This window comes from Drosophila hydei, unplaced genomic scaffold (assembly GCF_003285905.1).
Source record: "Drosophila hydei strain 15085-1641.00,03,60 unplaced genomic scaffold, DhydRS2 tig00008114-arrow-pilon, whole genome shotgun sequence".
Lineage (NCBI taxonomy): Eukaryota > Metazoa > Arthropoda > Insecta > Diptera > Drosophilidae > Drosophila > Drosophila hydei.
In genome coordinates, this window is record NW_022045827.1 from 546,048 (window position 1) to 558,737 (window position 12,690).

The window sequence follows — 12,690 nt, forward strand, 5'->3', positions numbered from 1 at the left end:
AAAGCGGCGATATACACAACCATCCTTGGTAAGGCAATTAAATTTAAATATTGTAAGCATATATCAGTTTTCGTGCGTGGAGAAAAAATAATAAATTATATTTTATAAGGCTACGCATATTTTTAATAAATAATGGCCTAAGCCTTTTAACCTGAATTAAGTAAAACTAACGTAACTATTAATACAACATTTTTTAAGTGCGGCACTATCACAAAAATCTATAAATAGATCAATGAAAATTATACAGTCATATATAATAACAAATTGTACAATGTAATTCAAATATATCGTAGTGATCATAAAAAGTTTGAAATATATCGATATCGATACCGATAGCATATCAACGCTAGCGATAGTAAATTGTGAATCGAATTGGAACTGAACGAAATGAACGGAACGTCAAAAATTCTTAACTGAACGCTGAACTGAACGCTTGGCTCAACTCTTGGGAGAGTTGTTTTTTATTTTGTGTTTAATTTGTGCACAATAAATTATTGACGTGTTAATTTGGTGACCATAAGTGCTTCGATAAGCGTGCGCACTTAGACGAGCTTCGAATTTTGCAGCGCTTCATGTGTCGTTTAATGCGCCAACGAGACAGCAACAAGTGGTGCCACCACAGACAGCGAAGCGATCAACGCCAAATAAAAAAATAAAAAGCAAAAAAAAAAAACCAAAAAGTAAGCGAAATTATTGTCAGCTATTTATATGGTAAAAAAGTTTGCGTGGTTGTTCCAAAAAGAATTATATATGTATATATATATATAAATCGCCTTGTAATTGCTAAGCAAAGTAAGCTAACGCTGTGCGTGTGCGTTTAAATATATATATATGCGTGTGTATGTGTAAGGCTGCCTGCTTAAAGTACGCTGCGCAGCTCTGTTTGGGCCAGCGTCGCGGCATATAAAACAAACAAAACAAAAAAATTCGGCCAGCAATAACAACAACAACAGGCATAGTGACAATACAAACGTAACGGGGGGTGTTTGACTGCTCTCTTTGATTGTCTGTGTATGTATGTATTATTTATTTTTTGGTGCGCCTTTGCCAACCAAGCCATTATTTTTTAGTCTTATGACGTAAACCACCGAAAATCAAAAGTGAGCAGAGCATCACAAATACATATATATACACGCGTACATGCATAACGAAGCGAAGGTGAGCGCATTTATGAATTCTTACTTTAAGTCGCGCCTCTTGTTGTTTTTGCTGTTGTTTGTTAATCGTCTCTTCTTGGAATTTCAGCATTCCAGAGCACGTTTCTTGCATTTCAAAGCCGTTATATTTGTAGTTGTTGTTTAATAAATTTGAAAGCCCGCCGAAATACAGACAATTGTTTACAATTGCCGTACATGATGTTCATTAGCAGCAAAGTGCATTAGCTTCTATGTAAACAAAAGTGTTATACCCTGTGACCGTTGCTAATGGAATAAAGAAAAGAGTGTATTATGTTGTAAGCAAATTGATTTATATAACTTCATATTCATTTATATTGTGTATATATACTTATGTATATATATGTCAAATTGTACAACTAAGTAAAAGATAAATTCTATATGCCCGTTTACAGGGTATTCACGTACTCGAACAATTGTTATAATTGCTGCTGCTGCATTGGCCTATTCAGGCACTGAAGCGATTACAACAGAATACAACAGCAGCGGTAAATTCTTGAGCTAAAGAAATCTCGTTGAAAGCATTTCCTACTCGACATGAAAAGAAATTGTGTTGCCCTCTGCTGCGAAGTAGCTGTTAAAACTATTTTGCAATTCACCAGGCAGACAGGCGGTCAGGCTGGCGAGCACATTTGCTTAAGATCATTCACAGTTCGACAGTGATGACAACATCAGGCAGCTGCAAAACCAGTCTTTCAAATGATTCATAAAGCTTAAGTTCCTAACCAACAAGCATCATCTATCGATGAAATCGCAAATTCAAATATTAACTGACAAAGTTGCATGCGAATGCCGTCAAATGATTCACACACACACACACACACATATGTGACCCTGCGCAACTTTTATCGTTTGCTTACTCTCCCTCTCTCTCAAGTGCTCTCTTCATATTTTAAGTTGATTCCTATTTTGGTAATTATCGCGTCATGTTTTTTGTTATTGTCGCCAGTCCACTCAATAATGCTTAATGTTTATGTATTTATCAATTTGTTTAGTTTAGCTTTTTAATTTCAATGCCTATATTTGTGTTTGTAATGAACAGTTTTCACGCACCACGTGCCACAACTTGCTAATTAACCGCTAGAGATGATGATAATCACTATAATTACTTGCGCGAATTGTGACAATTATTATCGATTTAGTCTAGTTTTGTTTATATAATTGTATATACATTTGCTTTTGTGAATGATTCATAATTAATTTAGCGATTAAACTTATCAGTTTGTCTGCTTATTTGTTAAGATTAAATCTATATGAAGTTGTGCGCAATTGTGTATAACTTAAACCGATTAGACTGAAAGCTTCTGGAGATATTTTTCTTTGAATTCGATTTTGTTCATATGAGCAGAGACACGCGCTCATCTCTAGTCCAATTGTAGTTCTGCTTTTACTCCGCTGTTAATTTGTTATTACGGTAAATAAAGTAGCAGCAGCAGCAGTAGCAGCATCATGAATAAATTTCCAGCTGATTTGGTGGCGGGGGATGCGTTGCTGGTTAGTGGCTCGTCGCAGCTCGGGGCGTGCAGTTCAAAGAGAGATTGTGCTGCTCCCAATTGTAAACAATGAACAGCTGAGCAAAGCAAAGCAAAGCAAAAACAAAGAAATAAATAAAATAAAACGAAAAACTGCGCATGCCTAAGCCAAATAAACACAGGCAAACACACACGCACGCAAACACACTTTTACAGTCGAGCAACGAAATGCGTCTCAAAAAGTTAGGGTTCGCTTGCTTTTCCCAATTGATTTTTAATTAAATTAACTAACTAAATAATATTTTTGAAATTTGTAGAATGTCGCGGCACGAAAAATCGAAATCGGTGGGCGGCGGCTTGCTGGAGAGCTGGTTCGGTCGCCCCTCCAAATCGAAAGGCAGCGGCAACTACAACAGCAATTCACTGCCTCATGGTGTCGGCGGTCGACCCCTGTCCACGGACAACGAGGGCGGCGTCGTTGGTGTGGAGGAACTGCAGCGGCATATTCAAGATCTAAGTGAGGCGGAGGTGAATGCCAGATTTCTGGAGATTATCGAAGATATGAATATACCCAAGGACAAGCGTGAACCGTTGCTCAACAAAAATATGGAAGAGCGCCAAAAGATGATATTCATGCACATGAAAGGTAAGTTGAAGAGACTAGAGCGGTAGGGGCCAGCGTTAACAAAGACAAGCAGATAAGATTGACAACTGCACACATTGAATAGATTGAACGCTAGACAAATACAGTGGTTGTTCGCTAAGTGGGACGCTAAGAGTTTCAACCTGATAGACATATGCAAAAGAAATTAAAAAATTATAATACATTCGAAATATTTGCATTTAAATCTGTTTTATCAATCTGAATGACTATTTGATGATAAACTCATATATGAGCTTGCGTAAAAAATGACGATTGACTGACTGCTTGACGATTGATTGACTTTTGTACATATTTTGGTCTAACTTACTGATTGACTGATTGATAAGAGACGCAGAGCCTTATGATCTATTAACTTAAATTTAGAAATATGCGGTAGTAACGGCTTACAAAATCAGTACATAAAAGAATACTTCATTAATTTCTGAATAGTTAACTGATTGACTGACTACTTATCATCACAGTCTTCAGTGCTTGGGCTACAAAATTAAATGGCTTAGAATGATTAAATGACACAATGTAAATAATTGCATCTTAACTAATCTCTAAAGTGTTCCTATTTTCCGTTCTCATTTTCGAGTGATTCCTATAGAATCATCATGTGTTTTGCCAAGTTTTGTATCTGAGTTGACAGCATTTCTATTAAATTATCAACTCGTGTTGCGCTTTTGTGCTATTTTAGCTCGTGATTCATAATTTGGCACCGTTTTATTGGAATGTAACGTTATCATATGTAGGTGTAGTTGTATATGATATAGGTTGCGTTATCTAAAATTGAAGTAGTTGCAACAAGGGCGTGAAAGTCGTGAAGCTCTAACTTAAAAATTTATGTAATCTTGATTATGATTTATGATAAGCATTAAAAAATTGCAGTTGCACCTTTCAATTAACTGACTTAAAACATATGCAAATTTCAATTGCGCAAACGTTATCCATGCACACCCCTGCCAGGTAAACCATGGGTAGACCTCTATAAACGACAACAAAAACAAAATTGTTTCATTAATGAACTCAAGCGGCACTCGTTTGTGGCATTTTAATTAACAGCTGCTCATTGTAGCTGTAGTTGAAATAGTAACGCACAATTAAGTACACTTACTATAGATTCATATTTTATTTAATTGCTACGAAGTTGTTTAATCAAAGTAGATTAAATGTAGCTATGCATTTAACTAAAGCAACAAGCATTTAACTGTGGCTCGCTATCTATTTGTCTTGACTAGCGCCATCTATTGCTTGGCAGCTGTTTTTATAATAGAAACATTCGATATTGCATGTTAGGGGCAGGTTAAGTTTGCATTGAAGATTCTATTATTCATGTTTATTTAAACAATTTTTTTTTGAATTGGCGTTTCATTAGGCAGACTGATAAATTAATTCTATTAAAGATATATAGATATATATATATATTTATATGCAAAATTTGTATTTTATTTTATGCACCTGTTAATTTGGCCAAAAAGCTGTAAACTTAATTCGTCTTACTGTTGTTTTTTTTTACTAAGAAAATAATTTCATTTGCTAGCTCTATCTATTCTGCAGCAGCTGTTTTCAAACATGAACAGCCTTTTTTGTTAAATCGCAAGTTAAGTATTACAAGGCTTGTGTATATATATATGTGTGTATGTGTGCATATGTATATAATATATATTTTGTAATGAGATTCGTTTTGAATTAGTTACGTAACTGCCATCTATGGTTAAGCAGATGTTTTTTAAATGTAGACTTCATGTTAAGTTTGCAATGATCATGTAACATTGTTATTATATAATTATAGTTTAGGAGGGCATAATTTTGAGACTGACAAAAATTGTTGCGGGTTAGTTCTAGTTTGAGGGATTTCGTATACCTTTTGTCTCTTATAGTTCCAAACATATTAACTAAACTGTCACTGTTTGTTTACCTACATATATATATACCTTCCCATAGCTACGCTCAGTCGATCTAAAAATAATAGCTCTAAAATACAGTTTGAATTCTCTAGCCATATCAAGTTGTACTTAAGCAACATAAGTCTTAAGAAGTACACCTGAAAGATGATAATAGATAAAATTTATGATAATTTAGCTCTTTCAAATTGATAAGCGAAGTGCTATCTGAGCGATAAATTGTCTGTGATAAGCTTATCATAATTTATGCAAATATTTAATATTCAAAAAATTCTACAAAAACTTCAAATCCCTAAGCAACTATTTTAAGCACTCAACCGATAAACTCTACGTGAACGTACAGTGCATATAAGCAGAAACATACTTTTACAATATACATACACATTTTCGGATAAACAATTTCGAACTCACGAACACTGAGTTGTTTATTTTACTTTTTTATTTGCCAACCTGTAGCTGTATTTGACGCCTTCTTCGTTCTCGTTTATTGAGCATCATTTGGATTTATCATCACCTTTTACACAGCATTTATTTTCAGCTGATTTTGTCATTTAAACACGTAGAAAACGTACGTACACACAAATACGTTCGTACAAGTGTATGTTTGTGCGTATATATGGATATGCATTACGTGTAAATAGTATAAAAAAGAAAGCTTTTGGCATCGATGATCTATGAAGTTTGCCTTGTCGCACTTGACTGCGACTGACGTTTCTCTCTCTCTCTCTCTATCTTTCACATTTTGAGGTTTTTTTTTTTTTTTTTTTTTTTTTTTTTTTTTTTTTTATCTTTATTTTGTTGCAGCTTATTGTCTTAGACTCTATAGCGCATTTAGCTCTAAACCTTAACTAATGGGAGGGCAGATATGCCAATTATTCTGCACTTGTAGCTACTATCTTAATTAGTTCTAATATTGTCTAGAGGATGCAATCTCTTCAGTCTTCGCCTATTGTTGTTTATAGCCAGGTTGCTTGCGAGATGGTTAGGATGCGCTGCAAGTCTGTCCGCGTATCTTGAACTGTGTCGCCCAATGAGTTCAGCAACTGTGGGAATTGCTAAATCCCTATGTAAGACTGAGTTTCTTACAAACCAGCTGGCTCCAGTCCATCTGCGTAGTGCTTTATTCTGCAGGGTCTGAATTTTGTTCCTTGTAGTCTTCGCCGAGGAGCCCCATAGAGAGATACCATATACGAAGGTTGGGACAACTATTGCCTTGTAGATGGCGGCCTTGCTGCTGTAAGACAACTTGCTTGAAGCTCTCAGCATCCAGTCGAGGGTTTTTAGCTTGCTTTTGCATTTTGAGGTTACTTGACTTATGTGCGCTTTAAAAGTCAGCCTTCTGTCAAGAGTGATACCAAGGTACTTTACTTTTGAGGCTTTGGGAATAGTGGGCCCCAATGCAACGCTTGGGCAATCTCCTCTTCTAGTGGCGAAGGTAGTATGTACAGACTTTTGTGCATTAATGGTGATACACCACCGTTTTGCCCAGCGTCCGAAAGAGTCCAGATATTTTTGTAGTGAGTCTGAAGCTTCTTGCGCAGATACGTGACGTGATAAGATGGCGGTGTCATCTGCATAGGTCGCTATGAGTACTGCATCTGTACTTCCTATATTTGGCTCGGGAGTTGGCATATCTCCTGTGAATAAAGTATAAAGTGTTGGGCCTAGAACACTACCCTGTGGTACTCCAGCCATAATTGGTCTAGTCAAGGATACTGCTTGCCCCCTTGACACTTGGAAGGTTCTTCCAATAAGGTATGAGGATAGCAACGCGAAAAATGGGGCTGGAAGGGTGGTCCTCACTTTCTGCAGCAGTCCCAGGTGCCAAACTCGATCAAACGCCTGTTTGATGTCTAAAAAGACGGCAGAGCAGTACATCTTTTCTTCAAAGGCTCCAAGGATATGGTGCACAACTCTGTGAACCTGTTCCGGTGTTCCATGCTGTCTCCTGAAGCCAAACTGATGGTTTGGAATGGCCTCCTGGCGTCCCAGATGTGTCAGTACTCGTTCCAGAAATATTCTTTCGAATATTTTGGAGAGTACTGGCAACAGGCTAATTGGTCTGTACGACTCAATTTCTCCCACGGGTTTGCCAGGCTTAGGAATCATCACAATCACGGCGCGCTTCCAGCAGGCTGGAAAGTGCCGGATGCGGAGCATGGCGTTGTACACCATAGTTATGTAGTCTATGGTGGAGTCAGGCAGTGCTCTAAGGACTCTGCCGTTTATTAGATCATATCCAGGGGATTTTTTTGCCTTCACTCTTCTGATGTGTTCAAGAATTGAGGTTTATTTATGCATATTTCCACCCTCTCTCTGGCTGTCTACTAGACAACTGTTGAGAGAGCACAGTGCTTGTTTAGTTATTGCTACTGCTTGACGGAGAGAGCGCCTTGCTTAATTCTTATTGTTATTGCTATATTTAGAGAGCAACTGTTGCTGTGTGCATTTTCTCATTTTCTCAACAATAATAATTGCAAAAAACATCAATAAATTAAGCGTCCAGGCGTCCACTTCCAAAGCACTTGACGTAATTTTAAATATATGCAAATTTTTTCAATGAGATTTCTTAAATATATGTATGCTAAGGCCTTAGTATGATTGTGCAATATTATAATTCGTATGTATGTATTCATCTCTGTTTTTATGCGCATTCGGCTAATGATTTGTGATACAATAAGAGCAAAGAGTCAAGATAACATTTAAAGTAACCGTTAAGAATCGTTTCCTCTCGCGGATAAAGTCATATAGCATACGCATTGAAAAGTTTCAGATAACGAAGCCTTGGCGTACTAACAGTAGCAACGGCAGCAATCCGAGTAACTGGAGCGAAACGATCCAAATGCTTGGCGTGCTTGATTTACAGTTAAAATAATGCTGTCTGCTGGTTATCTCGAACACAGTGGTTCAAGCCTATGAATTTTTAACAGTGGCTTAACAGGATGTTAACCGTGCATTAATTAACATATTGATTCTACTGTGATATTTACAGTTACTTGAATACATACATATGTTTTTCTAGCAGTGACTTTACAGCTGTTAATTATAATTATATACATTAGAATTGTTTGGATAAAAGCTATAAAATGTGGAAATTATATATTTTTTAAGCAAAACAACTTGACTAACTTGACACGTAAGATGTATATGTGTGTAGGTTTCTTAAATAATTTTCGAAAACCTGAGTATGTGTACAGCAAACAAGTTTGTTTCATGTTGCAATTCGGTTTTTGAGAATTTAACAAACTGGCTTTAAATTATAATTTACATATTTCGTAACAGTTGCTTAGTTACTACGTGACACATGATACATAATGTTCAATACGTGTCACATGGTACTTGACCTACCTTTCCAATTATATTATTTTTTGCGGTGTAGTTGACGAACTCTTCTATTTTAATTTATAATAATATTTTAATAATAATAATAATAATAATAAAATAAAAGGAGGGTGGTTATATTCAAAAGTTGTCATAACTGACTACATACATATATATACATTATAATCTTAAAATTGTTATTAATATAGTTATTAAAGTACATCTTGTATGGAACACTTTCTAATTGACATTCATTCAACAGGTAAAAACTCACTGGAGCGTAACACCAATTCCCGTTTCGAGAAGCCCATCGATTATATAGAGTATTTACAGAATGGAGAGCATAGCGAAAATAAGGTTTATCAGTGCGTGGAATCGTTGCGGGTGGCCCTCACTAGCAATACGATATCCTGGATCAGAGAGTTCGGGGAGGCGGGCATAGGACAGATCGAAAAGCTTTTAGCGCGTGCCAAAACGGATCGGTCCTATGATCGCATTGAGTTCGAGGCTATAAGATGTCTAAAAGCGATCATGAATAATACTTGGGGCTTGAATGTGGTGCTTACACCCGATCAACATAGTGTGGTACTACTGTTGGCGCAGTCGCTGGATCCGCGCAAGCCGCAAACAATGTGTGAAGCCCTGAAGCTCTTGGCCTCCTTTTGCATTGTGTACGAAAGGAATGGCTATGAGAAAGTGCTGCGAGCTATTACAACAATAGCAGCGACCTCGTACAAGGCCAGCGAACGGTTTAGACCAATTGTGGATGCTCTATTCGCATCCGATAAACATGATCCCAAACGAGAGTTAGCCGCACACAGCCTGATCTTCATAAACACGCTAACAAATACGCCAACAGACCTGAATTTTCGTCTCCATTTGCGCTGCGAAATAATGCGCATGGGTCTGTACGATCGGCTGGATGAGTTGAAGGAAATTGTGGAGAGCAGCAACAATGAGACACTGCAGCAGCATCATAAGATCTTTAAGGATGTGCGCGACGACGATTTCGAGGAGTTTGTGCAACGCTTCGACAATGTCACCTTCAACATGGACGATGCCACCGATTGCTTCGATGTGCTTAAGAATCTGGTCACAGATACAACATCCGAACCGTATTTCCTATCCATACTACAGCATTTGCTGTACATCCGCGATGATTTCTACTTTCGACCCGCCTACTATCAGCTGATCGAGGAGTGCATAGCCCAGATTGTCTTTCACAAAGGTTATTGTGATCCGAACTTTGAGAATCGCAATTTCAATATCGACACCTCGTTGCTGCTGGACGATATTGTGGAGAAGGCCAAGGCCACGGAGACGCAGCGATCCGAGGAGTATGAGAAGAAGATCGAGGCATTGGAAAGTGCCAAACAGGAGGCGGAGGCCAAGGCGGCTCATCTCGAGGAGAAGATCAAGCTAATGGAGGCGAATGGTGTGGCAGCGCCATCACCGAATAAGTTGCCCAAAGTCAATATACCGATGCCGCCGCCACCGCCAGGCGCAGGTGGAGCAATGCCGCCCCCGCCACCTCCTATGCCCGGCATGGCAGGTGGGCCTAGGCCGCCTCCGCCACCTCCCATGCCCGGCATGGGCGGTCCACGTGCACCGCCACCTCCCCCAATGCCCGGCATGGGCGGCCCCCCGCCGCCACCAATGCCTGGCATGATGCGACCTGGTGGCCCGCCACCCCCGCCCATGATGATGATGATGCCCATGGCACCGGTGCTGCCATATGGACTGAAGCCCAAGAAGAAATGGGAAGCCAAGAATCCTATGAAACGTGCCAACTGGAAACCCATTGTGCCCGCCAAGATGTCCGAGAATGCATTCTGGGTGAAGTGCCAGGAGGATAAACTGGCCTCCGATGATTTCCTGCAGGAGCTGGCCGTTAAATTCTCCTCAAAACCGGTAAAGAAAGAGAATCAAAAGGACGCTGTGGACAAGCCGACAACGTTGACCAAAAAGAATGTGGATTTGCGTGTGCTCGACTCGAAATCCGCACAAAATCTATCCATCTTGCTTGGTGGCTCCTTGAAGCATCTGTCCTATGAGCAAATTAAACTCTGTTTATTACGCTGTGATACGGACATCCTGTCCTCCAATATTCTGCAAAATCTTATACAATATTTGCCTCCGCCCGAGCAGCTGAAACGTTTGCAGGAGATCAAAGCAAAGGGCGAACCTTTGCCGCCCATCGAACAGTTTGCAGCGACCATAGGTGAGTGAAAGTACAGTGAAAGCTCTCTATAAGTACCTAATAAACCCTTTAAATATTTTTGCTGCAGGTGAAATCAAGCGCTTGCTGCCGCGTCTTCACAATCTAAACTTTAAGCTGACCTACGCGGATATGGTGCAGGATATCAAGCCAGACATTGTGGCCGGCACAGCGGCCTGCGAGGAGATACGCAATAGTAAAAAGTTCTCGAAAATATTGGAACTGATTTTGCTGCTCGGTAACTATATGAATTCGGGTTCCAAAAATGAAGCAGCCTTTGGCTTTGAGATATCCTACTTGACGAAGTTAACGAACACGAAGGATACGGACAATAAGCAAACGTTGCTGCATTACTTAGCCGATTTGGTGGAGAAGAAGTTTCCCGATTGTCTTAACTTCTACGACGATCTGTCGCATGTGAACAAAGCGTCGCGTGTCAATATGGATGCCATACAGAAGAATATGCGCCAGATGAATGCGGCCGTTAAGAATCTGGAAACAGATCTGCAAAACAATAAAGTGCCTCAATGCGAGGATGACAAATTCACTGAGGTGATGGGAAAATTTGCAAACGAATGTCGACAGCAGGTGGATGTCTTAGGTGAGTGATGATGAGGGCAACTATGGGGATATTATATTGAAAATGTCGTGACTGATTGTCTTTGAAATATATAACTAACATCTCTGCGTTCACAGGTAAAATGCAGGTGCAAATGGAAAAGCTGTTCAAGGACCTCAGCGAATACTATGCCTTCGATCCGAGCAAGTACACAATGGAGGAGTTCTTTGCGGATATTAAGACCTTTAAGGATGCCTTCCAGTCGGCTCACAACGATAATGTGCGCATACGCGAGGAACTGGAGAAGAAGCGACGCATGCAGGAGGCGCGAGAGCAATCGCAACGAGAGCAAATGGAACGACAGCAGCGAAAGAAGGCAGTCGTCGATATGGATGCTGCACAGGCGCAGGAGGGCGTTATGGATAGTTTGCTGGAGGCGTTGCAAACGGGCTCGGCCTTTGGTCAACGCAATCGACAGCCACGGCGCCAGCGACCCGCAGGCGCAGAGAGAAGAGCCCAATTAAGTCGTAGTAGATCGAGGACACGGGTTAATAACGGGCAGCTAATGACGCGAGAGATGATACTGAGCGAGGTCCTGGGCTCGGCGTAGTTTCAACAGGGATTTACCCAACTGGATGTACATATATAAATAGACATATATATATATATAGACAGCTAAGTGCTTAGACATTAGGCAGATTGTATCTGTATTTCTGTATCTGTATCTGTATCTGTAGCTAAGCGAAGCTATTGAAAGACCAACTAAAAGTAGTAGAAAATGTCAGTTAACAACAATCACAAAACTCGTATATAGACAAGGCTTAGGTGTTAGCCATAATGTATCTGTACCTATATATTTGTAGCTGAATCTTTAGTCACGTTTTAGTTAAACGAAGCTAACTAACTGAGCGGCTGCAAAATTGTGGAAACCATCGATTTATGATTCGATTGTTAACAATTTACGCTATCGGTCTAGCCGACCGTTCCATATTTTTGATACGCTTTTATCCAACTCTTTGTCACATTTAGTCAAAATACTTTCGCTTACGGCTCTTTGGATTCCTTTATATATATATATACCATATATTATTGTTGTACTATGTCAATTGTTGTGCACTTCGTTTTCGATGCACAAAAAGAAAAACAAAAACTAAATATAATATTTGATTCCTTTTGTATTTAATTTGAATTTAAGTTGCATTTTAGTTTGACTCCCGTTTTAAAATGGTTTTTCTCACTTAACAATTTGTTAATTTATATATAAAAACTATTTTTTTGCTAATTCGATGTATTCGTATGTAGTTTATAATAAATATAAAGTAACTATGCAAATGGAGCAATAACACATAAATTTTGAGAGTAACAAAAAATAAATTTTAACATGTAATTATGTAA

The 12,690-nt window shown here is 39.0% G+C and overlaps 1 protein-coding gene across 3 annotated transcripts; it reads left to right on the forward strand.

The window, feature by feature from the left end:
- Positions 1-397: 397 nt before the first annotated feature.
- Positions 398-12,432, forward strand: LOC111594946 (protein diaphanous). 3 transcript variants are annotated; one of them, XM_023308441.2, is made up of 5 exons: positions 398-680; positions 2,965-3,293; positions 8,781-10,739; positions 10,807-11,337; positions 11,433-12,432. In XM_023308441.2, the coding sequence occupies exons 2-5, from the start codon at positions 2,966-2,968 to the stop codon at positions 11,903-11,905; spliced, it is 3,291 nt and encodes a 1,096-aa protein (XP_023164209.2). In that variant the 5' UTR covers positions 398-680; position 2,965; the 3' UTR covers positions 11,906-12,432. The 3 variants fall into 3 exon arrangements, with proteins under 3 accessions (XP_023164209.2, XP_023164207.2, XP_023164208.2); XM_023308439.2 differs by lacking the exon at positions 398-680 and adding an exon at positions 2,678-2,895; XM_023308440.2 differs by lacking the exon at positions 398-680 and adding an exon at positions 2,678-2,889.
- Positions 12,433-12,690: the final 258 nt, after the last annotated feature.